The sequence below is a fragment of the Schistocerca gregaria genome, chromosome 7, assembly GCF_023897955.1.
Source record: "Schistocerca gregaria isolate iqSchGreg1 chromosome 7, iqSchGreg1.2, whole genome shotgun sequence".
NCBI classification, from domain to species: Eukaryota; Metazoa; Arthropoda; class Insecta; order Orthoptera; family Acrididae; genus Schistocerca; species Schistocerca gregaria.
This window is the reverse complement of record NC_064926.1, coordinates 413,796,534-413,824,232: the sequence shown is the minus strand read 5'-3', so window position 1 is coordinate 413,824,232 and position 27,699 is coordinate 413,796,534. Positions and strand designations below refer to the sequence as shown.

The window sequence follows — 27,699 nt, the reverse complement described above, 5'->3', positions numbered from 1 at the left end:
GAAGGAAGAAGCTGAAGACAGGGAACAGTGGAATCAGAAATTCTCCGTACGAAGACATGGACCTGCCACTAGGCAGAATACTACATAATAATAATAATTTTCAGCTAGTAATAGTGAATATTCTGTTCAAGAACCACAAGAGGAGGAGAAATACATGGAAAACTCCGAAAACGCATGTTGGCCTTTTTATACGTGAAGATTTCAGTTATATTTCATCAGGGTCCGACAGAGATTCTGAAATCAGATATTGAATTGTAAGCTGTAACCTGGAGCAGATATAGACTCTGATCACAATTTAAAAATAAAGAAGAATAGGACGAGGTTTCAGACATTCGTCAGGAAGAATCAATAGGTAAAGAAGTGGGATATGACGAGATACGCTTGAAGTTCTCTAAGGCTACATATACAGCAATATGGAATAACTCAGTAGGCAGTACAGTTGAAGAGGAATGGACATCTCAAAATAAGGCCATTACCAAATCGCAAAGAAACAAATAAGTAGAAAGAAGGTAAATGCGAAGAAACCATGGGTAGCAGAAGAAATACTTCAGTTGATCGATCAAAGGAGCAAGTACAAAAATGTTACGGCAAATTTAGGAATACAGAAATTCAAGTCGCTGAGAAATGAAACAAATAATGCAGGGAAGCTGAGACTACATGGCTGTATGAAAAATGTGAAGAAATCGAAAAAGAAATGGTTGTCATCAAGACAGACTATAGCATACAGCAGTCAAAACAGCGGTGACTAAATGCTAGGGTTGTAACACTAAGAGTGCAGTGGGAATCCCACCGCTAAATGCAGAGGAGAGAGCGGGTAGGAGGAAAGAATACATTGAAAGCCTCTATGAGAGGTAATATTTGTATGGTATTATATAGGAGGAAACAAGAGTGGACTTAGAAGGGATAGGAGATCCAGAATTAGAACCAGAATTTAAAAGAGCTTAGGAGGACTTAATGCCAAATAAGGCGAAAGGGACAGATAACATCCCATCAGAATTTCTAAAATCATTAGGGGAAGTGGCAACCTAACGACTTTTCATGTTGGTGTGTAGAATGTATGAGTCTGGCGACATATCATCTGACTTTCTGAAAATCATCATCCACACAATTCCGAAGACGGCAAGATCTGACAAGTGCAAGAAATATCACTCGATCAACCTCACAACTATTACATCCAAGTTGCTTACAATAATAATAAACCGAAGAATAATAAAAAATATTGATTATGCGCTAGATGACGATTAGTTTGCCTTTAGGTAAAAAAAAGGGCACGAGAGAGTGAATTCGGACGTTGTGACTAATAATGGAAGCAAGATTAAAGCAAAATCAAGACACGTTCATAGAATTTGTAAACCTGGAAAAAACGTTCGACAATGTTCAGCTGTACATCGAGGAAGCAATGATGGAAATAAAAGAAAGCGTAAGGAGCGGGATTAAAATTCAAAGTGAAAGGAGATCAGTGTTACAATTCCCTGATGACGTTAATATCTTGAGTGAAAATGAAGAAGATTTACATGATCTGCTGAACAGAATGAACGGTATAATGAGTACACAGAATGGATTGAGAGTAAATCGAAGAAAGACGAAGGTAATGAGAAGTAGCAGAAATGAGAAGAGCGAGAAAGTTAACATCAAGATTGATGGTCACGAAGTAGAGGAAGTTAAGGAATTCAGCTACCTAGGCAGTAAAATAACCTTGACCGACGGAGCGAGAAGTATACTAGTATCAAACATAGACCTTAATTTGAGGAAGAACATTCTGAGAACATATGTCTGTAGTACAGCGTTGTAAGGTAGTGTAACATGTTCTGCCAGAAAATCGGAAAAAAGAGAATCGAGGCATCTGAGATGTGGTTTTACAGACGAATGTTGAAAATTAGGTGGACTGATAAGGTAAGGAAAGATGAGGTTCTGCGCAGAATCGGAGAGGAAAGGAATATGTGGAAAACAATGGTTAGGAGAGGAGACAGGATGATAAGACATCTGTTAAGACATGTAAGAATGACTTACTCGGTACTAGTGGGAGATGTAGAGGGTCAAAACTGTAGAGGAAGGCAGATGAGAATACATCCAGCAAATAAAAAGTTTACAACAATTCACTTTGAATGTCGTTTTCTGTTATTAGAAAATAGCTAAAGAGCTTGCTTAGTTGGCTAGTGGGTAGGAATTTGTTGAATGTCATATATACTGTGATAGTGTGAACAATATGAGAAATGTTGTTGTCATCACGTAAATATGCACAACTGTTGCGAAAATCTAGTTTTCTGTGCTATTTGCTTCGTATTATGAAATGGTTGTTATACATACCTCGTTGTTTTAACAACAGTTCGAGGACTCCAGCAATAGCTGCTTCAAGGAGAGCATGTGGATATGGTGTTACCGGTTTTGATGGCGGTGGTTTTGTGACAGATGCAGGTGGAATTTCTTGCAGGTTTTCCGGTGCTGGCGCCGGTGTCAGTGATGATACAGGGGGTGATTCGGTTTCTGGTAACAGTTCTGGCGTTGAATCTGAAATTTAGTATACGCGTAGAAAATTTATAGGATACAAGGCAAATCACAGATAGGAAACAAGGAATCTTAGCGGGAGCATAATAATTTACGTAAATTACTTATCGTCATTTATGTAGAAAGTCACTTACAGTCATGTAGGTAAAGTACAAAGAGTACTTATGGAACAAGGTACAACATTTGTAGAAGACCTAAAATGATATAAATTACAAACGTCACGAATGAAGAAGCATTATCCGTAAACTATTTGGTTGTATAGACGACTTCAGAGTGTTGCATAGTTTTTCTTTTTGTGTAAGGGTGGCAGCACCAGCAGATGAAGGTATATGAGATGAGTCTGAGGGGGGAAGGGTGGGGATGCGGAGCACATTGCAGCCCTCGTTGTAGTGCGGAAACGGAGCAATTAATCTGACGTCCCAAAGGGCATAATCATTCGTCTGAGGGACAAAGGTGGAATCTAAAACGGCTAAGTCTGTGAAATCTTCATGCCCGCTATGGTAGAAATATGCCGTAAACGGCAAAGTGTTTGTAAACTCTTCATGTCCCGGTATGGTGGAAGTATGCGGCAAAGTATTTGTAAACTCTTCATGTCCATAAACGGCAAAGTGGCTCTGGCGTTTACGTAGTGTTTGTGCTTTATAGGAAACAGATAACAGCGGTGAACGACGGCTGCCGAGATGTATACAAGTGAATAGACGTGGAGATGTTGAGCAACGTACGCCTGAGATGAATCGAGGGGCTACGAGCTTTCAGCGAACGTTACTGCGCATGGGCTTCTGCAGATGGCGCCCAGTTCTTGCACCCGTGCTGACTGCCGTTCATCGTCGACAAAGACAGAAATTTGCAAGACAATACCGGAAATACTCCTCCAATGAGTCGCAACAGGTCTTTTTTTACATTTTTCTTAGGAAAATTAGATGTTATCTCCCATCGGGGTGAAACGTCTGAAAGAAAACCCCTGCAACAATTGTCGGAGGCGTCCAAGTCGGATGAGGCAGCGTTATGGTCTGAGGAACGTTTCCTCGACGTTCTCAGGGTGATCTCGTTATTTTCGAAGTCACATTGGATCAACAGAAAAATGCATCTATCCTTGCGGACCATAAGCGTCCCTAAATGTAGTCTGTTTTCCTCAGAACGATGGCCTCTACCAGTAGGACAATGCAAGGTATCACACACCATGCAGTGTGCAGGCGTGTTTCTAACAAGGGAACCTACAAATCACACCCCCCTCAGATTTAGTTATAAGTTGGCACAGTGGATAGGCCTTGAAAAATTAAACACAGATCAATCGAGAAAACAGAAGAAGTTGTGTGGAACTATAAAATTAAGCAAAATATAGAAACTGAGTAGTCCATGTGCAAGGATAAAGTGGGCTCAGGAGCGCCGTGGTCTCGTGGATAGCGTGAGCAGCTGCACAACGAGAGGACTTTGGATCAAGTCTTTCCCTGAGTGAAAAGTTTAAATATTAATTTTCAGACCATTATTATCTGTTCTTCCGTCCGTGCGATGCGAGGTAACTGTGCCGTAGTATGGGGACGCTACACCTAAACAAACATCGAAACACGCGACGTCAGTCGACTGCAGCGCACGGAAGAGAGAATATTCGTGCTAACGAGGTTCCCTGGCTGGCAGTTGACTGTTCGCTATTTTGGACGAGAGTGCATTAAATACGTGAGATGTATTCCGTGGCCCATATGAATCCAGCAAATATAGCTCGCGACTTCAATAACAAGGTCAATGAATATTTTCCGAACTGTAAGGAATCTGAAAGTTCCTTAAGGGATCGAACGATTGTCAAACATTTGTATCGTTATGTGAACAGAGACGTCAATGAACCAACGGACAGATCATAACTTAGTGAAAATAAAGATAGCAAACTTTTCATTCGAGGGAAGACTTGAACCAAGGACCTCTCGTTCCACAGCTTCTCACGCTTACCACGGGACGACGGCGCTCCTGAACTCACTATATCCTTGACGTTAGGTATGTTTCGCATAGACTACTCAGTTTGAATATTTTGCTTATTTTCTTCATAGTTCCACACAACTTTTTCCTGTTTTCTCGATTGATCTGTGTTAAATTTTTCAAGGCCTATCCACTGTGCCAACCTATAACTAAATATGAGGGGGCAGCGATGGGGAGGTTCCCTTGTAAGAGCACAAGGTCGAGTTTAGTGTAATCGCCTGACCACTACACTCCCCGTATTTAAAACCAATCAAGAATCTGTTGGATCATCACAATTGGGTTGTTCGAGCCAAGGATACTCAGTCGAGAGACCAAGAGCAGCTGGCCTCAGCCATAAGAGTCGGTTTGGCTCCACATCCCTACTGACACTTTTCAGAACGTCAGTGACTGTCGTCCTGCATATCTTGCAGCAGTCAGCAAAATGCGGCAGTCCAGGCTTTTTAAAGGTGGTCACATTAATGTGACTGGACAGTGTGCAATTATCTTGAAGCAGTTTCCTGGAGTTGTAGTACAGAGAGGTTCTGCAACATTAACTGTCCGTTTCAAAAAATACAAACGGTTTTTGACTATTTATCAAAGAACTACTTCGAAAACAAATTAAAAGTAATTGAAGAAATGTCTTAGAGCGATGATTATAGGTCTAAGCTTAATAGGTAACATACTAAGAAAGAGAGACAGAGGCCAACAGCAACCCAGTATTCTCCGCAGAAGACAAAAAAAAAAAAAAAAAAAAAAAAAAACATAGACGATAAACAAGACTCAAATACTCTACCTAGACTGGACATCATAGTTATTTGCCAGCAAACTAAAATCCAGGAAATATACACTATCTTTCTACACAAGGTGCAGACGTACCCATGTTCCGTTCAACAGTAAAGATAATAACCCACCTTTAGATTAAGGTACATGTGCCAAATAAGGCCCGGTTCCTAATAAAGCCCACTCTCATTTTCTTGCATAGAAACTTTGAAAACAGCGCGAAATGTCTTCGGTAGTGACAGCTTGTGGCATCTAGTGGCCAAGGCAACAACTATTGCCGCACTCGCTCTCGTGCCGGCCATTTTACTTTCAGTTGTGCTACGGAGTTCAGTAAAGGAGGGCTGCTTATAACTTGCACCGTACGTTTCATCTAATGCAATCGTTTCAGTTATGAAACATTTGTACTAGTAAATATGTATTTATGAACAGAAAATTGTGCTGTATTAAGATAGTTGCATTATCTTCCTAACAATAAGTTCCTTTTTAAACAATTAACTCACACGCGTTTTAAACTGGTTGTTCCCAATAAGGTCAATCCGTGGCGCTCCAAACAAGGCCCGGGCGGACCTTATTAGGCACCCTGTTGTATGGAGCAATACATAAGTCCAATGCATATTTAAGTTCAGTGTATCCTGGGAAAACTCATGTAACACGTATTTACTATCTGTAAATTAAATCTAAATTATTTCATACATTTTTACCGAGCTATTACTTGGTCGTTGCAAGAAATGTCAAAAGAAAACATTTAAAATTTGTTCTTCGTAATCTTTGTGATAGGGCGATCTGCATTTATATCAATAACGCTTCGTAGCTAATTGAAGTACGGTACTTTAAAAATATATATAATCAAGTTTTAATTCAGGAATATCAGGCTTACTGGTAATGTTTGTTTTTAGATGGAGCCACAGAAAAAACGAGGAGCATGGGATGCAGATAATTTTAGACGAGCCGTAGAAGCTGTTGCTGAAGGGATGCCTGTCGGAGCCGCTTCGAAAACATATGGGATTCTTCGACGTACGTTACGCAACCACATACGTTCTGGACTAACAACCAAACGGTTGGGGCGAGAAACTTGTTTGGACGAACCTCAGGAGAGAGAACTTTGTCAAAGAATTTTTCGACTCGCTGAAGTTGAGTATCCAATTACAGCAAAAGTGCTCAGAAAATGCGTGTATGTATATTGTGAAAAGAATAGTGTGCAGAATCCTTTTAATGAGACGAAGAGATTGGCTGGACGCAAGCGGCTCAAGCTCTTCCTACAAAGACACCCAGATATTGCAAGGAGGAAGGCACAACACTTGAATCCAGGAAGAGCTGCAAAGCTGAACAAGATTATTGTAAATGATCATTTTCAGAAACTGAAAACGGTCTTGTCTGAATTGGAGTTATTTGACGAACCCCACCTTATCTACAATATGGACGAAATGGGATGTCGCTTCGCCCTCCACAAGTCTCCTGATATTTTAGCCAAGAAAGGAGGGAAACGCTTGCACTTTTGTGGCCCCAGAACATGGGGAAAATGTTACCATAGTCTCATGTGGGAATAAAATTGGATAAGGGCTCAATGAATACTGCGAGATTCATCAAATGGATACATCTTTTGCCAAATGCAAGCCTGCAAAAGATGTTATTTTGATATTTGATGGAGCATCGTCACATTTTGACCTAAAAATTTGTGACGTTGCTGAAGAGCACAATATCAGACTTTACTGCTTGCCCAGAAACACAACACGTGAGCTGCAACGCATGAATGAATCAGTATTGAAGCCGTTAGAGTCTTACTGGGATGACGAAGCTCAGCTGTATTGGTCTACAGATGAAAGGAAAGAAAACAGAGCAATAAATAGACGTGTGTTTGGAAAAATCTTCAGCAAGGTGTGGCTAAAAGCAGCACCCCCGGTAAATGTCATCAACAGGGATTTATCCTTTTGACTCAGAAGCTATTCCAGACACTGCATTTGCTCCCTCTCGTTCATCAGAGCGTCCTGACCTAGAAGAGGACATGACAATTGCCCCTGAAACAGGGAAACTACCAGAGATTCAATCATTCCCAAAAGATTCCCGCAAAAAGGGGCCCCAGTCCATTGAATCCAGTTCATCAGAAAGCGAGGCATATTCAGGAAAAGACAGTTCACGTGACTTCAGTCTTGAAGATAGTGACGCACCTGAAGATCTCGAGTGTTCTTTCAAGGAAGTTTCGCAAATCCAAAAGCTGAAGAATAAAAACCAAACACCACGGAAGAAGGGATTACATTACAAGGCGCTAGTCGTATCTAAGGCACTATTCATGCAGACTCAAAAGAAAAATGGTACCAACGAAAGCACTGGGTCTAAGAACAGATTCACGTCGCCAAAGAATTTCACCCTCAGTAATGAATATTCAGAAGAAAAAATACAAAAATAAAGACTCCACTGAAGAAAGCAGCAGTTCTGCCTCAAAGAATGTGTTGCAAGAGGTTAGCTAGTTTTGTCACGTATGCTATGAAGACAGGATATTCGACATGCAACTTTGCAGAAAATGTATGAAATATGTGCATGAAGATTGTGTAGAGTTGACACGAAAAGACAAAGTGCTACATTTCCTGTACTCCACCTGTAAAAAATTGTTTAAATGAGCCAAACCAGTTTCACAAGTCATTATTCATGTGTTCATTGAAAATGTAATGATTATAATGATTGTTCCTATTACGATAAGGAAATTTACTGCTGTCAGAACAATTTTGATTGCCGACTGAATTTAATAATCTGAAGAGCTAATAAGCAGTAAGTACCTACAGTTCTGTATGAAGTGTTTCTAAAAACAAGTAATTATAAAGGTACGTATCATCTTATTTCACTTATTTCTAAAATAAACTTACATTACAACTCTTGTAGTGTATTCAAACAGCGTTCCTGCCATTTACATACCCCAGAATGTTAATATGAATAGGTTGTGCCTACAGGCCATATTAGGAACAAAGTCTCCTAACAAGGCCCACTTGCAAGGGTTAAACATTTTCTTTAAAATGATGATATTATTTAAATAAACTTTCAAAGTTGATTCATTTTTGAACTCAATACAGTTGCAGGATGTTGCACTTACGATTTCGGGATCTTACCACTTACACATACTGAATACGAAAATCTTAAACGTTAGGTAGGCCTTATTTGGCACACGTACCTTAGAGTGAAATTTATACGATATTCTGGATTTATGTTGCAAATTATACGTAGATCAATCAGGCAGGACTGTAACTAGTAGGCTGAATGAACGTGAAAGAAGTGGGAGGCCATAAATGAAAAATTCCACTGTTTCTGAACGTGCTGTGAGGGAATCTCTGTCTTAGGATATCAAATGTTGGGTCCTCCATAGAGAAAATAAAGGCAGAAAAGTGACACTACTTGAAATTGTGGCTACCAATAATCATTACTCACTAATCCTGACTTAATCCGCTGTCATCAGATACCGTCTGTTATTGATATTTTCTGCTGTAGCAGCAGCCAATTAACATTTTACTGATTGTAAGATAATGCGCTTGTTGTAAACAGCACCGAGCGAGGTGGCGCAGTGGTTAGCACACTGGACTCCCATTTGGGAGAACGACGGTATAATCCCGCGTCGGGCCATCCTGATTTAGGTTTTCCGTTATTTACCTAAATCGCTCCAGGCAAATACCGGTATCGTTCCTTTGAAAGGGCACGCCCGACTTCCTTCTCTGTCCTAATCCGATGAGACCCATGACCTTTCTGTTTGGTCTCTTCCCCCCAAACAATCCAATCCACTCGTAAACAGTATAAAGTCCGCCACGTTTCCTGCCGCCTTCCACTACCCCATTTACTTGTCCTCAACATTCACCAGTAATTTTATCAGTATAACATAGCAGTATGTGTCAGTATTCACTTGTGTTGGGTGGTTTGGATTGCACATTCTTATGTACTTTCAATTTTTACGTAAAATGTAGCAATGTAATAATTATATATTTATAACATCTCTGTGTACTTCATAATGAATTTTTCCGTATATATGTAGAGTCGTTAAAGGTTATACACCTTTAAAACACCAAACTGTTTACGACTATTCCTTGGTCTTGAGTTGCAAAAGGATGGCCTAAAAACTCGTGAACAAGCATATGAATTGTAATTTAATTTTATTCTAGCACATTTACATTGTGTATTAAAATTGTAATATGTGTATGTTCCTCAAAGTAGCTACTGAATATTACGTAAATATGCCACCATTGCACTTTAGTTTATTTCCTCCCCCGTATTAGGAATGAATGAATACAGGTGACGTTCAGGAGCCAACAGACATAGGGAGGCATTTTAGTTTCAAGTACTATCCGCTTGGTACGTTTCAGTTATACTTTCACTTGTTCCGTCGTCGTCATCACGATTCTGTTGTGTTAACAGGCCGGCGTCTCCATTTCAGCCTTTCCACCACTTTCTTCTCAAGGATGCAGTATCTGCTGCCGTCAAGCACGTTGTCCATGACCTGAAATCTCTTCATCCCTCGGTTCATCTCCCTTCCCATACACAACCTTAGGACTTTTTGTCCGCAACTTTTTTGTTGCTTTACGTCTTATCCCGTTCATTTCACTTCTCTTTACAACGCTGAGATATTCTTTCTCACGTTTAACTCTTCATAGCATTTATTCTGTTTTCACCGAATACATCCAGCTTATACATTCTGTTCCCCATGAAGTACACATCTCAAAAGTCTACAGCCTTGGTCCATCTTTCTTCCTCGTTGTGTTCGCTACAGCAACAACCAGGAGGGCACTCCGTACAAAACAATGTTTTCCTCATATATTCGACCTTTTTTTTATTTGAACATTATTGAGCCACAATGGGGCACTATATTCTGCAGCAGACTGTACCTCACTCATAGGTGGTATTCGTAGTGAAAGAGGGTCCCTTTATTATTCTACAAGGTATTTTACACAACTATGCACCGCATACGAAATTTCGGAGCGATATGTGTTGTATATTGTCTATAGTTTAATGTTCTGCCCATATGCATACGGTCATACTAAGGAAATACCGTGTTCTGAAAACGTAATCCGTGTTTGTGTTTGACCGTTATGGTTATGTGCGAACATATGGCCTATGTTTTGGAAGAGCTACAGTGAAGCATCCACTCACGAAAGTATGTGCAACAGTCAGCGTTATCACTTGTCTTGAGTGATTATTCATTGTGTTGATGTCAGCAACGCTGTTGTGGTTGCTTTACCGTCACATATATACACTGCCCGAGGCTTGTGTAAACACAGCCTTACACTGACTTTTGTGCCCTGCTCTACGAGAAATTAAAAGACCACAAAATATTACAAGATTTTTTCCACTGTTCGTGAATGTACAAGCAAGTGGTCACTTTCAGCAGGACAACGCTACACTACTCCTGCCTCCTGATACTGCCTCGGTTCTAACCATACTACGGAATGGGAAGACTGACCGTCTGAAGTATACTCAGTCAATACCAATAGTGTTATCTTCTGCTTTACTATCAATGCACACCAGAAAAATCGTGGTAAATGTCAGCGAAAATTCGACCTACAAGTTTGGATAACCAAGGGTGGACATCGACGTCCCGACGTCTGTAGCTTCGGTTTTGTTGCTATCGAGCCGCAGCCTCTTAGCGAAATCCAGTACGTTCGTGTTTGACGTAGAAAATATAGCTCCCGTAAATGCCAAATTTATTTGTAATCCCAGCTGCTATTCCTATCCAACATTTTCACGAAGAATTTACTGTGGAGTTTAGTAGTTGACTGGTACTCGTTACATATGAGGAAGTAGCACATAAAAATTCAGAATTCTTTCATACCTGTTTCCTCATTTCCTAGAAATTCAGTTGCTTCGTTGTTCTCCGTTTCGGTTGGTACTTCAGTTGGCACTGCGGTTTGAGATGGTGGAATCTGTGTAGTCGTTGTTGGCAACTCTGACACTGTTGTACTTTGCGTCGGAGTTACTGTCGCTGCGTCTGAAAAACAAACCAGTATCTTTTCAAAAAGAGATACATAGACATATAATTATAACGTAGCAAAGAGACATAAATAATGTTGCCCTGGTCAGTTATGCAAGTTAAATTAGAATGTTTTACTGTCTATAGGTCCTATACTTCAACTCAAGTCGAGTGAAAGTTTATCTGAAGAACTGTTTAGTCTTTCCGACATTTTAAAGTGGTCGTATTGCGCGTGCGAATGGATGGTCTGAAATATCGTGAAAGTGATAGTACCTTTTGTTCTCCTTGGTTCCCTGAAATTCGTTGAGAAATAAGGTGGACGGTTCACACAGTTTCAACAGTAAAGGAATGGTAGATGAACTGAAAAGTGATGGAGTTTCGTCCTGAGTTGGTCCTCGTGAAAAGTATCATACATTTGCAACCACTTGCGAAAACATCAATAAAGTGTGCGGCACGGTGTTGGATGATTGGTGAATAAATGTATCTTAAGTTATATAATTTTCATGAGTTGTAACGCAATGAAGATGAATGATCAGATATGAGGAAGTTTTGTGTTAGTTTGGTGCCACATTTATTGAATGATGATGAACAGTACGATGTATGATCAAAATTGAAATTAGTGTAACTGACTATATAGTCAATTGATTCTCGTAGATACATCGTCGGGCCAATATTTCGTGTCAAGAACGAAGAAAGCAACCAAAGCAGGTTTGGGAAGCAGAACAAAAAATATCAAAGCAGTTGTTATTTGTCGTGGAGTTTATTTATTACATTGTAGAGGCTTAACCAGTAACTGGTGAATACCAAGAGAGTTTTCAGAATCAACTGCAATAAGAAGTATGTGAGTGGACGCCAGTATTGTTAACAAAGAACGTTATCGTTTATCAAGGCAGTGAACACTTCTAGAAAGGTTGATTAGGAATGAAAAAATTGAGCGACATGGTGAAGGAAGCCGCTGTACAATAATACAGTTCATGAGATTTCACAACTTCCGACGTCCAACTATTTCAACAATTAAATTAACTTGTGCAGAGAGCATAGTGTGACTCCAACGAAGTCGATGTATTAATCGCAGATGCTTGTAGTACACACCCTCCAGAATCATGCTTCCGGGGTGTAATTTATGTACTTCAAAAGAATACTACGTAGAAAACTAGGTCCACATAGGACACAGGACAAGTTCTATCGTCGCTATGAGAACTTTTCTCGTTGCTATCGTACATAGCACACGCAAAGGTAAAATGTGAAGTACTCAGGAGATGCATTAGCTCACTGGAGTGTGGATTTTTAGTCTTTTTCTTTTTAATTCGTTCCCTGTAATTTAATTACATGTGTTTCTGCGCGATCTGGCATAACCGCGGGAAAATCGTTGACTAATGAGTCCCAGCACTGTTGTTGGTTAATGATTTCTCAACAAAGTAATGAGCGTGATTAGATAATTATTCGACTTCAATGACACAAATTTGAAAACAATAATTTCTATAATTAAAGCTGTGATCCTGTTGATGACTGGCTTCTAGATCCTGACAGTGGAAAATTCTAGGGCCCCTACCCAAACTTCGTGGTCTAGGTCGGAATGTTAGAAGTTGCTACAAATGTCAGGAATCTATCAGATTTAAAGAATATGCTACTAGAAAGTGCTGACATACCTGTTCCGATGTCTCCTAGCGTGAAGGCAGGTGCACTGGTTTCTATTTCTATCAAGACACCTAATGCTGGATCAGATAGCAGGGGTTGTGCCGGGTTGGCAGAGCTGTGAAGGCTGACGGCGGTTGTAATTTATTTGAAATTGTATTGATGTTTAAATTAAATGTAGACGATTTCAGGTGTCAGAAATGGGGAAAATGCTGCTCATGCTTCAACTTCTGTGCATAATCTACAAAATGTTTATTTTATTGTGTCAGTAACAAATCTTCTTAATTCGTATTCATTTGATCACGCGGTTTTATATAAATGTGTGCATTACAAAGAAGTAGCCTAATATGAGTTGCCTTTGAACGGTGAGTGGATTTTGAATGTTTAAATTCACTGTTGCCCTCTGGTGTCGGATAACAAATTACCAGTATAAGGTTTCCAATTAACGAGCAATACATTATTCTAAATTATGTAGCTGTAAAAATGATATCACCCTGTCTACCAAAATTCCCAAACCATCGTTATTTGGATCCCCGCAGATATCTGCATAATATGAAGCATTCAGGTTAAAAAATAGTATGTTAGCATTCTCATACAATGTACATATCTAAATTTAAATGTACTGAAAACCTCAGAAATTTAATGTGTTCGTTCTTGTTGTAATTAAGTGGGACGGAAAGGTCTGTTTTCCTGAAACAATTTTTAACATTGGTATCCTGACAGTATCTGTTCTCTCTTACAGATCAACTGATCAGTTATGGAAGATTATTACATGTGGTATGCGTTGTTGTCCCAATCTTGTTATTTCAACAGGTTGGTTTAATAACACTTATATACTTATTTATCAATTGGTATATAATTATGGTATATTTTAATAACTAATAATAGGTAACATTTATTGTCTCATTTTTGCAGATATTGTGTAAGAGTAGGTAAGCAACCTGGTTCTGTAGCTTATGAAAAATGAGCGACAGCCAACCTTGAAATCGGCCCAAAAGTAATTCTTCAAGAAGATGTGTCACTAACAAAGGCCTCACAAACTTTTAAATTACGAAGAGGATTGCTGCTTAACGAAATTACAAATAAAATTTTGAAAAAAATACCTGGCAGACAAAAAGTTCTTACTGTTAATGAAGAATAAATGTTGTTTCTATAATATTAAGAATTTTGTGCTTAAGATGAGAACTAATTTTTGTACTCTCTAAAGATGTAAGAAACAATAGTAAGTTAAACATATTGATATAATCCTTTAAAAACTGCTTTAATGCAAAAAAAACGTTCTTGCTTGTGGGAGGGGTTGTCGTTGATTAACAGGATAACAACTTCCAGCAAGTGAAGTAACAAATCCATGTTCGAAGTGATGTCGACCATTGTTTGACTTTTAAGACTGACAATATGAAAAAAAGTAGAAAAGAATAGAAGATACAAAAATATTTAATATGTTTTCCATAGTCTGTGATATCCTGAGTAGTCTTGAGAAACGCTCGTCATCAGATACGTATGTAGTGTTGGTGTACTTCTGCAATTTTCTTTAATGTTCGAAGTCACTTCATTTTACGGTATTCTATAACAATGAGCAGTATGACTGTATTCATACTGTCACTGTACCTGTTTATTACATTCAGTCGTTTCTCCATATTTATTTACAGATGATATAATGAATCAAAATATATCTCATTCCTTTAAATAAATTTTCAGTACGGTAAGCCTTTCAAGGCCTCAGTGTGTTGGCTTGTCACATTATATGGAGAAACGTAGACTGTACTATTTGTTCAATGCCGAACTGGGATCTTCTCCGGAAGATGCTTTTGATTCCAGCTGGTAAACGTGATTAGAACGTTAGGATAGGCGTTATTGGGATTATATTTTGAAAAGTTTGTTTCCAATGTTATCAAACTCTGCTAAAAAATTTCATTAAGAAAATGATCTGGAAAGTAAAGTTGGAGAGCTACTTGCCATCTTTGTTGAGGTTTCACTATTATGTCTTGTTACGACATTGACCAATAACAGAAAATTACTGATTTGTGGTCGATATGGTTGACACTAACCATGATCCATGTGGACTAACTGGTTTGTGTATCCAACCATCATCTCAAGGTTCGATCTGTGTGCTGAAGTTGAGAATATAGCTGGAAAATCTGAGACTCGTGATTAGAGCCACTCTCTCTGTATACGATGTGCAGCTTTCAATGGCGTGAAGAACATTATCTCGGGGCACTGCTTCTAAAGTAGCAAAATGGTTGGGGGGAGCAGGTTTTGAAAGGCGTTTAAGTCAACATACACTGAAGCGCCACAGAAACTGGTATAGGCATGCGTATTCAAATATAGAGTTCTTTAAACAGGCAGCATACGGCGCTGTGGTCGGCAACTCCTATATAAGACAAGTGCTCGGCGCAGATGTTCGTTCGGTTACGGCTGATACAATGGCAGATTATAAAGATGTAAATAAGTTTAAACGTCGTGTTATAGTCGGCGGACGAGCGATGGGACACTGCATCTCCGAGGCAGCGATGAAGTGGGGATTTTCCCGTACGACTATTTTCCCAGTGTACCGTGAATATTAGAAGTACGGTAAATATTAAATCCCTGACATGGCGGCTGCCGAAGAATTGCTCCAACGACGACTGAAGAGAATCGTTCAACGTGACATATATGCAACACTTAAAACTGCTGCAAGTTTCAATGTTGGGCCATTCAACGGAACATCTATGTGGGCTTACGGAGAGAAAGCTCACTCGTGTGCCCTTGATGACTGTACGACACAAAGCTTTACGCCTCGCCTGGGTCCTTCAACACAGACAATGGACTGTTGATGAGTGGATACATGCTGCCTGTTCGGACGAGTCTCGTTTCAAATTGTATCGAACGGATTGACGTGAACGGGTATGGAGTCAATCCATGGACCCTGCATGTCAGCAGCGGATTGCACAAGCCGGTGGAGGCTTTGTAATAGTAGGCCGAGTGCAATTGGAGTGATATGGGACATCTGATACGTGTAGATACGACTCTGATAAGTGACACATAAATCCTGTCAGATGACCTGCATCCATTCATGTCCATTGTGCATTCCGATGCAGTCGGACAATACCAGCAGGGCAATACGACTCCCCCACACGACCAGAATTGGTACAGAGTTGCTTCTGGAAAACTCTTCTGAGTTTAAACGCTTCCGCTGGCCACCAAACTAAAAAAAAATTGTTCAAATGGCTCTGAACACTATGGGAATTAACATCTGTGGTCATCAGTCCCCTAGAACTTAGAACTACTTAAACCTAACTAACCTAAGGACATCACACACATCCATGCCCGAGGCAGTATTCGCACATGCGACCGTAGCAGTCGCGCGGTTCCGGTCTGTGCGCCTAGAACCGCTAGACCACGGCGGCCGGCACCAAACTACCCAGAAATGAACATTATCGAGCATATTTGGGATGCCTTGCAAGCTGCTGTTCAGAAAAGTTCCCCATCGCCTTCTACTGTTACGTATTTATGGGCAGCCCTGCAGGATTCATGGTGTCAGTTCCCTCCATCACTACTTCGGACATTAGCCGAGTGCTTGCCACGTCGTGTTGCGGCACTTCTGCGTGCTCGCGGGGGTCATCAGTGTATAACCGACTGATCGTCGAAGTGGCAGGGCGATGTTTCTGTATTGCAAGTTTCAATACCAGTTGGCCATAGTCGCCGTTCGATATGTTCCAGGTATCATACGAGTATAATAAACTGATACGTGAAATGGCAGGTAGTACATGGATACATGGTGCCTATTGTTTCTGTTTTGTAAAGTTACAAGACAAGTTGGTCGCAGTCGCTGTTATCAGTTATAACCGATGCATTTTGTAAAAACACCACACCATCTTGAGATACTTTATTTGTCGTCGAGAAGCCCTAAAATATACCAGTTTTGACGTTTGACTCCAGTGTTATTAGGCGACTAAAATGATCATAAACCTTGTGACACCCTTATATTTACAAACTGAGTAACTCTTGTGTAGGTCTTCTTACCCCTAAATTTATCCATTTGAAAGGTTTCTAATAAATTAGTTGAAGAAATTCAGCCTTTTTTGGTCGGCAGCTGTGTTTCTTCATGTAACCTTTGTGCGATGTTCTGGGTGTACTGTCGCCTGTCGATAAGCACGCACCTAGAGGGGGAAATATTGTCTAACTAATCTGTAGATAGGAATCGAAACCAGGTAACTCCTCAGTCAGTCCAGTAGGGACGTACGTCATTTGATTTATTGCTTTCGTTGCATTTATTTATCGTATAAAAGATTTCTTATCTTCTTTCTGAAAATCCATCAACATTTCTTTCTTAGTTTTATTGTCTTGGCTCCAAGTTTTACTAGATGTAAGTATTTTTTTTTTTATGCTGTAACCAACACTCTTTTCAGCTTCCTTTAAACGTGAGTGTTCGCTAAATTTACCTTCGTTTCATCACTGTTCATTTGCTTTTCTGTATTACCTGAAGCTGACTGGTAAACCACAGAGCTTTTTTAAAAAACCCAACGAATACTTCTTAATGCTTGTGTGTTGTACACTCAAAACTATTTATGACACATTACAATATTTACAATATCTGAAGGTTTAAACGTAAGATGGAACTTAGATAAAATTAAATAATTAGAAATATAAATGATACAATTTGAAACACATGAGGAAATAACCTGGACGATTGCAGGTTTTTAGGTTACAAATCTATTCATTTTTTTATGATCTTTAGCGAGTGGGGAAAGCTATAAGTCTTAGTCTTCAGCGTTTTCAAGGGACAGAGGTGCATAATCATTGTGTTAAATAAGAATTTAAAACGTGTCGTGAATCATAGTACTGTGATATGTCGTTCCGAGTAGACAAGCTGGGTACCTGAAGCACATGTTTAGATCTGAAGATGATCCTGAGCGATCAAAACATGGAATCTAATTAAACGTTTTCAACTACGACGGTACAAAAAATTTTCTTGAAAAACTGTTTTTGGAACTGGGACAGGTCCTAAGAGGGAGAGTAAGGCTGAAATTGGAAGCTGAACGGCCACTATGTTTTCAGTCAATTATAGAAAATCTCTTTCTCGTAATTTTGTAGTGGACAGGTATTTAGTGCGCTGGTTTTGAGGGGTCTGTGGTCAGCCTTCGAACTGAGAGGTCACAGAGTCCTAAACATTTTTGTGGACCTTGTGTAGTTATTGTTTTATGAAGCACTAGATTAACAAGCTAAGTATTTCTTTACAGACGTGAATAAAGTCCACGGAAATTTCGAGTTTTTGAATGAGAACTGAACTTTTATTTCGGAGGGTATTACATTCATCGTATATTACTATGTAGCTGTAACTATCACTTTTCTGAGTAACAAATGTGATGAGGAATCACAAGCATTAAAGGCCATGTGTCTCTTTAGAAACTCGTTGTTAAGTGTTAACAAGGGCGATTCTTTCAGGTTAGGAGTCCAAAACTTCGGATGGCTTCTAAAGAAAGCTCGAGCGCGTTAAGGGTTAAAAGATTAGTACAAATTAAACTTGTTGCCGAACGACCATTTCTGGAACTTCGTGGTAAAGTGAACTTGGTATCAACAATTGAGTACTCAGACTGACAACACAGAACATATATTTTATGGAACGATATTTCTTCATTTGGTAGTTTCTCTCACCTAATGAAATTAGGTGTGGTAGTAACTATAAGAGCCGGCCGCGGTAGCCGAGAGGTTCTAGGAGCTCAGTCCGGAACAGCGTGAGTGCTACTGTCGCAGGTTTGAATCGTACCTTGTGCATGGATATGTGTCACGTCCTTAGATTAGTTAGGTTTAAGTAGTTCTAAGTTCTAGGGGACTGATGACCTCCGATGTTAAGTCCCATAGTGCTCAGATCCATTTGAAGTAACTATACGCACGTTGTTTACACCTGCTTCGCTGATATTTTTTTACAGTTTTCATCAGTTAGTAGCACTGTACACTCCAGCACAGACTATTTCTGAAGAGCTCTCAAAGGTGAGTAACTTCCGATGTTACCAGGAAGACGTAAGCCACCTCGCTTTGTACTTTGGCAAACACAAAGAGTAGATACGATAAGCCGGAAAGAACGGAAGCAAAATGTTTTTAATCTTGTTGTTGTCATACTAATAAACAGCTACAAAGTTGACAAAATAAGTAATCCGGCCACGAGGCATTTTCAGCGATCTTGGTACGAGGCAGTGTTGAAAAGCAATGTCTCAGCATTTTTAATGTGAAAACTCTTAAACCGTTATAAATAAAAGAAGTTTATTAACACTTTCCATCTTTCTTATTTATTTCTACAAATTTATTTAGCTACCGTGGTGACGATGACATTTCTCCTAATGAGAGACCACTTTCTGATACCATGAGTGTAGAAAGTTATACTATGCTGACGGAGCTACAGTCTCACCTCTGCTTCTGCAGCTTCATTATGATCAAAGTGAAGTACTCAAAAGTATTCCTTAAGTTTTGGAAAAAAAATGAAAATGAGTTTGTACCACGTCGGTATTATCTGGTGGATGACCTATGTCAGTGAAAACTAGACGTCGGATTATTGCAGCTGAAGGAGTAATTATGGCACTACATTTTTGGAGCATCGACATAGCTATGTTATATACTGTCATGTTACGCTCTACAGTTCGTAGCCCAATAGAGGAAGAGAGCTGCAGATATGTAATGTGAAGAATAATAACGTAGAATGTTAGTAACGTTGTTTTATTTAAAATTCCTTAAACGTTTCTTCACAAAAAATAGCCCTTGTGTGTCGTATACATTTGTTCGTGATAGTAATACGACTGGATTGAGATGTCTTAGAGATGTAGTAGTTTAGTCACGCTCTAATTCCAGCCATGTAGAGCTGAAAAACTACCAGAGGATAAGATAAACTTCAAAGGTACTGCACCTATTTGCTCAATTGAGGGCGTTAGAACTAAGTGCTACTCCGAAATGAAGACTGACAAAGAGGACCCCTTTAATCTAATTGAATACAATCCTCTTCAGAATTAGTCCTTAGCCGTGCGACAGCGGAAGCTTTGATAACTGTAGAAGACATTTCTTGGTGCCTTAAAACATATCTTTTCATCCTCTCACCTCTTCGTGGCACTGTTTTCCACCTGTTTCCCACTTCCACGACACTACAGCGAACCTTCTCATTTCCTATCTTATCAGACTATCTAATTTTCAACACCCTTATACAGCACAATTATATTCATCGTTTTTCCCACAGCTAATGACCCACTTCCGCACAACACTGTGCTCGAAAATTACGTTCTCAGAACCATTTTCCTCAAATTAAGACTGATGTTTGATAGTAGTTGACATCTTTTGGCAAGCAATGCACTATATGCCAGTGCTAGTCTCCTTTTTATGTCCTTATTTCGTTCGTCAGGTGCTATTTTGCTTCCAAGGGAGCAGAATATTTTCATTTTACCTACTTCGTGGTCCTCAGTTCCGATGTTAAGTTTCTCACTACTCTCATTTCTGCTTCTCATTCCCTTCGACTTTCTTCGGCTTACTCTGGGTCCAGAGCTTCTTCTCGTTAGGCTGTTCGTTACATTTAAGAGGTCATCCCTTTTTTCCTCGGTTCCACTGAGGACAGCCATGTCAACAGCGGTTCAAATCAACATACCCTTACATCCTGAATTTTACCCACACTATTGAATCTTTCGTCATTTTATTCCTTGCTTGTTCGATGTTTAGACAGAACAGATGGGGAAAGGCTACTTCCAAATACACTTTCTAACCTGGTAACTTAGTTCTTGGGGTCTCATTCGTATTCTGCGCTCTTTATACTTATACGTATTGTATATTACCATCTTAACCTGTAGTTTTGACTACTTGTAGTTAGGTGAGAATTTCGAACACCTTGGGTATCGTAGCAAGTTATTACGAGATAGCATTCGATGCAGTAAGGCAGGCAGCCATGTAGTACGGTGGCTTCAGGATGGCTACGTTTTTTCTTCACTCTCACAGTGCAGCTGACGGTACAAGCCGTGAGAACGTTCTCAAGTAACATTCAGTCGGTACGCAAATTCATACCTCTTACGAATCTACCTAAACCATAGTAAATCATCCGATTTTGTCTAAACTTTGTACGCAAGTCTCTGGAGTATCCTTTCGTTCATGAGTGCTAGTTCTGCAGCATCGCAGGTGAGCTTCTGTGAAGTTTGGAAGGTAGGAGACAAGGTACTGGCGGAAGTAGAGCTGTGAGGAGGGGGCGTGAGTCGTGCTTGGGTAGCTCAGATAGTAGAGCGTTTTCCCACGAAAGGCAGAGATCCCGAGTTCGAGTCTCGGTCCAGCACGCAGTTTTAGTCTGCCAGGAAGTTTCATATCAACGCACACTTCACTGCAGAGTGAAAATCTCATTTTGGATACGCAGTCTTTTGTTGTCAAGGAAGGGATTCTGTCAAAATTCCAGGTTTTTATCTGTTATTGTTGTAGAGATTGAGAAAATTACTTAAATCTCCTAAAACCCACACTTACGTTATGTACAATAACCAAATGTCTTTTATTATCATCTGAAGTCATAACAAAGCTCACAGTATATGAAATCACTTAAGTGGAATTTTCTTTTGAAAACTTTAATTACTCTATGTTATGTAGTATAAGAAAATTCATTCAAATTATTATTCGCTTATTATTTTTTTGTGTGTGAATACATGGAATGAATGAGAGAATATATGCGGGACATACGTTAAAACTTAATGTCATTTTATGTGAAACCTTAAAAAACTGAACCGTAGGAAAATGGTATTCCAACCACGATGCTGACGACGTTTGTCGATGTGTGATTGCTTTTGTAAGAGATCAGTCAGAACAAAAGATCCAAAAGGAAAAATTTTGCACATTAATTTAAAGAATATTTTACATTTAGTTCTATTTTATTAAACAATATATTAGAAACTGAAATAGTAATGAGTATCTGATTAGTGGTTGGCTAAGGCAAGTTCTGCCGTGAGAATGATCTGGAAGGATCATTCTCACTGGTCATTCAGATCAATAGCGAATCACAATTAAGCGGTTCCTGCGTGCAGATAATAGGAGAGGAGCATCGAGAGAATCTCTCCCTAACGTGCTTCCGAGCATCACCATGATAGATGCCTTAGCCAAAGTAGTATGTAAAATGAAGAGCTAGTGAGATCATTTCAGATAAAACGTGTCGTGACTAAAGAGGTTTAAGTTACGAACATTTTGAGGGACGTGTGATGTTCCGGAATTAATTATTTGAAGTTTTATAACCGTGAGATCGTTTGGTCGTACAGAAAATTCCGCATGGCATATTCTATATTCTTAATGAAATAATTTGGCGAGCGCTTCTGACACAGATGACCACTGAAATGATCGAATGTTCTACTCGCTAATAGTGATGGGTCAGTGACGTTAGATCGCAAAATTAGTCGGGTCGGATTCGCCGAAATTCTCGCTGTTTTTTCGTGTGAAATAAGTTCTACAGACAGCGAACATGGAATGATAGAGTAGTTATCATATTACATACGGACTTTATAGCCATATCATAGGATTCGTAATGAATAAAAAGCCGTTTTTATATAATTTTCAAATGCTTACTGCAATTAAATTGCGTTTTCCTATCACCGTAATTTGTGAAAATAAATTTACATGAACTGATTTGGAACTTGAGTAACGCTGCCTCTGTGCGGAAGGTATTAGGTAGTGGTTTCATCAACGCTGCTTTATAGTGGCTAGCGTGTGTCTACTACTTTTTTTTTTAACTTTCATTCCTCCACCGGAAGGGTGGGGCGGGCTCATGGAGGGCTTAGTGCCTTAGCTTATTCTTACTTTTTGCTGTGGTGGCACCGTTTATTTTGTTACATTGGGTTTTGGTTCTATTTTGGTTGTAGGTTTTTATCTGAAATTTTTGCTCTTTACCTTTTTTGATTTTGCTATCTTTTTGCACTTTTTTGAGCTGGGGGATATACACAAGTCCGGTATTTACCTTACGACTGAGGGAAACCCCCTAAAACCTCAGCTGGAGTTGGGTTGTATTTATTGCTTTTGTGTCTTCCTTTTTGTACTTTATGGTGTAGTTGTTGCGGTAATTCTTTGCCTTCGGTGATAATTCCTGTGTCTGTATGCTTCCCTGGGCAGATTTTTTCTGTCGCTGATACAGTGATAAGTGGCGGATACGGGTATTTGCATCTTGGTATATTCAGGTGATAAGGAATTCTCTGTAGGAGTTGTTTTATGGTTTCATTTGTTTGTAACCTGTTGTTTCCGTAAGTGGCTATTTCTTTTATGAGTCTTTTCTCCATAAAGTCAGTCCTGAGCGTGGTGTGTAGTGTCGCTATCCGTTCATGAGGGATTATTCCTACCGTCCTCAGCATTCTGCTGTCTGCAGATTTGATTTTGTTGCATTGGGTTGTGGTTCCGCACCATGCTATTGCGCCATATTCTAGGATCGGTCGTACATATATGTGTAGTGCCACAGATGTTGAAGATCCTCCATTTCCATGTTGGAGTAAACGAATCCTTGTTAGTTTTGCATTCGCAATTCCAATTTTTTGTGTGGTGTTTCTCTCCCAGTTGAATGGGTTGTCTATTTCTAGGCCAAGGTACTTCGCTGTCATTGTCGGTTTGAGTCTCTGCCCCCATAATGTTATTTGTACGTTTTTCGGGTCTTGCGTTTTGTCTTGTGTCACGTGTCTATGCCTTATTATTAGTAACTGAGATGTTGTTGGGTTAGGACGGTTTCTCCAGGTTGACATGAACGTGTCTTGTTTTTTCTAAAACCTCGCCTCCAGTATCTAGCGCCAATCAGAACTGACGCTCTAGTGCTTCTACCTTTCCTCAAGTAAGCTCATGGTCATCTAGTAAATCCTCAACTCTTCATAGAGTCTTCTCAATATTACTCCTGTCAAAACATGAATGAAGGAGCTGTTAAGCAGACTGCGTGATAGTTGTCGTACTTACTACCCTTTTTTCCTTCGAGATGATATTTTTCCGAATGTTTGGTGGCATGTCCCCATTACAGTTTGTTGTCACTTCTTCCAGCGATTTTAGAAATCCAGAAGGAAGGTTAACTACGGATTCCGCTTTATTTCATCGCAAAATTTCCTGTGATTTGTCACTCTTAGACATTAATACCTGATCCTCCGTGCTTCGCATATAGACACCATTTTCTTCTTGTGTCTAGTGATGAGACACATTCATCACCTTGTACAGACCTTCAGTGTACAATTTACACCTATCCGATATCTCCTCTGGGTTTAACAGTACTATTATTGTTGATGCCCTTGATTTCTAAATTCACCGAAGGCGGTTTTATTTTTCTATATGCTGAAGCGGTAGATTCACCGAGAATTTCTTTTACGCTTTGGCCGCCATAAAACTTCCTGTGTATTCCATTCCTAAGTGACTAATTTTGTTATACCCCCGTTTGTTTGTATATATATTTGTATTACCTTCTTCCGTAGCTCATTCGAGGTATTTATTCCGTTACTCGAAGTTTCCACGCTATTCTGTTTGTCCACCGTACCCACACTATTGCAGAATTCAAGCACTTCCGTATCAACTTTATACCACATTGATTCTTCCAGATTATTCTCTTAAACTGAAGTCTACCATCCATGCATACTCACTTGCGATCTGAGATAATATACTGTGTGATCAAAAGTATCCGGACATCACAAGAAAGGTACGTTTTTATATTGTATGCACTGTGCTACCACCTACTGCCACGTACTCCTTAGCAGCAATCTCAGTAGCCATTAGACATCGTGAGAGAGCCAAATGGGGCGCTCCGTGGAAATCACTAACTTCAAATGTGGTCAGAAGATTGGGTGTAACTTGTGTCATATGCCTATACGCTAGATTTCCACACCCCTAAACATTCCTAGATCCACTGTTTCCGATTTGATAGTGAGGTGGAAACGTGAAGGGACACAAACAGCACAAAAGCGAACAGGCCGACTTCGTCTGTTGACTGACAGAGACCACCGACAGTTGAAGAATATCGTAATGTGTAATAAGCAGATACAGGAACTCCAAACTGCGTAAGGATCCACTGCATGTATTATGACAGTTCGGTGGGAGGTGGGAAAACTTGGTTTTCATGATCGAGCGGCTGCTCAAAAGCCACACATCACACCAGTAAATGCCAAACGACGCCTCGCTTGGTGTACGGAACGTAAACACTGGACGACTGAACAGTGGACAAACGTTGTGTAGAGTGACGAATCACAGTACACAATGTGGCCATCCGGTGTCTGGGTTTCTGTGTGCCGAATCCCCAGAGAACGTCAACTACCAGCGTGTGTTTTGCCAACTATAAAATTCGGAGGCGGTGGTGTTATGGTGTGGTCGTGTTTTTCATCGAGGGGGCTTGCACCCGTTGTTGTTTTGCGTAGCACTATCACAGCGCAGGCCTACATTCAAGTTTTAGGCACCTTCTTGGTTCCCACTGGTGAAGAGCAATTTGGGGAGGGCGACTGCATTTTTCAACACGATCGAATACCTGTTCGTAATGCACGGCCTGCGGCGGAGTGGTTATACGACAATAACATCCCTTTAAAGACTGGCCTACACACAGTCCTGACCTGAATCCTATAGAACACCTTTGGTATATTTTTGAACGCCGACTTCGTGCCAGGTGTCACCGACCGACATCGATACATTTCCTCAGTGCAGCACTCCGTGAATTATGGGCTGCCATTCCGCAAGGAACCTTCCAGCACCTGACAGAACGTATGCCTGCGAGAGTGGAACCTGTCATCAAGGATAAGGCTGGGCCAACACCATAGTGAATTCCAGCTTACCGATGGAAGGCGCCACGGACTTGTAAGTAATTATCAGTCAGGTGTCTGGATTCTTTTGATCACATATAGTATCTGCTCATAGATGAGCCTTAAATCCAATATCCGATTTCGCAATTTGTGTCGTACCATCTTCCCCTGTCTTCACGTCTATTCCAAGTAATCTCAACGGAAAAAATAATTAGTCACCATAGTGCACGCAGACAGAAGAATCGTCAAGCCATTACAGATGGCGCAGCGGTCGAGTCATGTGCTGAACCGCGTGCCCACTGCCTCTGCGTCAGCATAAGGAAGTAGTGATCAGTGACACACTGCGATCTGTAAGTCATTTGTGTTTCTAGTGGACATTGTACGTATATACGTTTGTGGCACACCTTGACTAGAAGAAGGGGTCGGTTGGTAGGGCATATTCTTGGGCATCAGGGGATCACCAATTTAGTATTGGAGGGCAGCGTGGAGGGTATAAATGGTAGAGGGCATCAAAGGATCACCAATTTAGTATTGGAGGGCAACGTGGAGGGTAAAAATCGTAGAGGGAGACCAAGAGATGAATACACTAAACAGATTCAGAAGGATGTAGGTTGCAGCAGGTAGTGGGAGGTGAAGAGGCTTGCACATGATAGAGTAGAATGGAGAGCTGCTTGAAAGCAGTCTCTGGAGTGAAGACCACAACAACAACATTGTTTCTTTGATGTATAGACTGAATAGTAGAAGGCAAAAACTGCATCCTTGTTTTACATCCCTATTAATCCGAGCTCTTCGTCCTCGGGCTACCAATCTCGTTTCTCCATTTAATATATTGTCCTCCCCCTGTAGCTGAGTGGTCAGCGCGACAGAATGTCAATCCATGCTGGGTCGGATATTTTCGTAGTAGCTTATCTGCTCTCCTACTTTTTTTTTATTCGTTATTAAACCTACTCCCTTATTTCCCCTATTTGATTTTGTATTTATAACCTCGTATACACCTGAGCAGAAGTCGTGTTATTCCTGGGACCGAACTTCACTAATTCCAACTATATCTAACTTCGACCTTCTCATTTCCATTTATAAATTTCCTACCTGCAGGATTACGTGATCTGACATTCCACGTTGCGATTTGTTAGAATGCCTGTTTTCTTCCGACTGATAACAAAGTCCTCCTGAGTAGTTCCCTTCCAGAGATCCGAAGGGGGGACTATTTTACCCCCGGAATAGTTTACCCAAGAGGACGCCAATATCATTTAACCCTACGGTAAAGCTGGATGCCCTTGGGAAATATTACGGCTGTAGTTTCCATTTACTTTCAGCCATTCGCAGTACCAGTACAGCAAGGCCGTTCTGGTTTGTGTTACAAGGCCAGATCCGTCCATCACCGAGGCTGTCGCCCCTGCAACTATTGAAAAGGCTGCTGCCCCTCTTCAGCAACCACACGGTTGTCTGGACTCTCATCAGACACCCATACATTCTGGCTACACCTACTGTACGGTTATCTGTATCCCTGAGGCGCCCTAGTCTCCCCACCTACCTAAGGTCCGTGGTTCATGGGGCGGGGGATGTAGAAATATAAAATGGAATTCAACTACTGTATGTCAGTAGGCAAACCACGTGTGACTCTACGATTCATTAGTAGAAAGCGAGGAAAGTGAAAACTATTTACATACGGACTCCCGAACAGAAATCTTATAGGTTCCACACTTCGATACCGCTCAGGTGTACAGAATCTATACCATACAGTACGTTAGTAGGCAAACTCTGCGTCACGCAACGATTCATTAAAAAAATGAGGAATGTGCAAATTGTTTACAAACAGAAACCCGAACAGAATTGTTAAAGGTTCCACAAATCAGCCCTGCTCAAGTGCACAGCACCCATATCAGCTTCCACTCAAAGATGCATCGAGCATGTGTGCAAAGATGGTGTGAGTTAATGAGCATTTCGTTCTCATTTAAATATATGGCCGCAAGAATCAGCGTTCAGGAATTGTGAAACGAACCCTGTCGCCATAAAGAGCGCAGATTCGCCATGGGATGGGGAAATTCGCAGAGGTCTATTACCCTGAATGAGACTTAAACGCTGTACTTTGCGAGTGAGAGAGACGAGAACCTACGTCATAGGGAAACACCGTAGACGCCGTTCGTAGCAAGGGAGACGTGACACTGTTAAATATTGTGG

At 40.4% G+C, this 27,699-nt stretch overlaps 1 protein-coding gene across 3 annotated transcripts in view; it reads right to left on the bottom strand.

Moving 5' to 3' along the window:
- The window catches only part of LOC126281591 (proteoglycan 4-like), a 281,963-nt gene that overhangs the window by 119,622 nt on the left and 134,642 nt on the right, over positions 1-27,699 (bottom strand). For all 3 annotated transcript variants that reach the window (XM_049980676.1, XM_049980677.1, XM_049980678.1), the window contains 2 exons: positions 11,033-11,188; positions 2,308-2,508 (listed from right to left, as the gene is read on the bottom strand). In XM_049980676.1, coding sequence (XP_049836633.1) covers positions 2,308-2,508; positions 11,033-11,188 — 357 coding nt within the window. The remainder of the gene's footprint in view (positions 1-2,307; positions 2,509-11,032; positions 11,189-27,699) is intronic.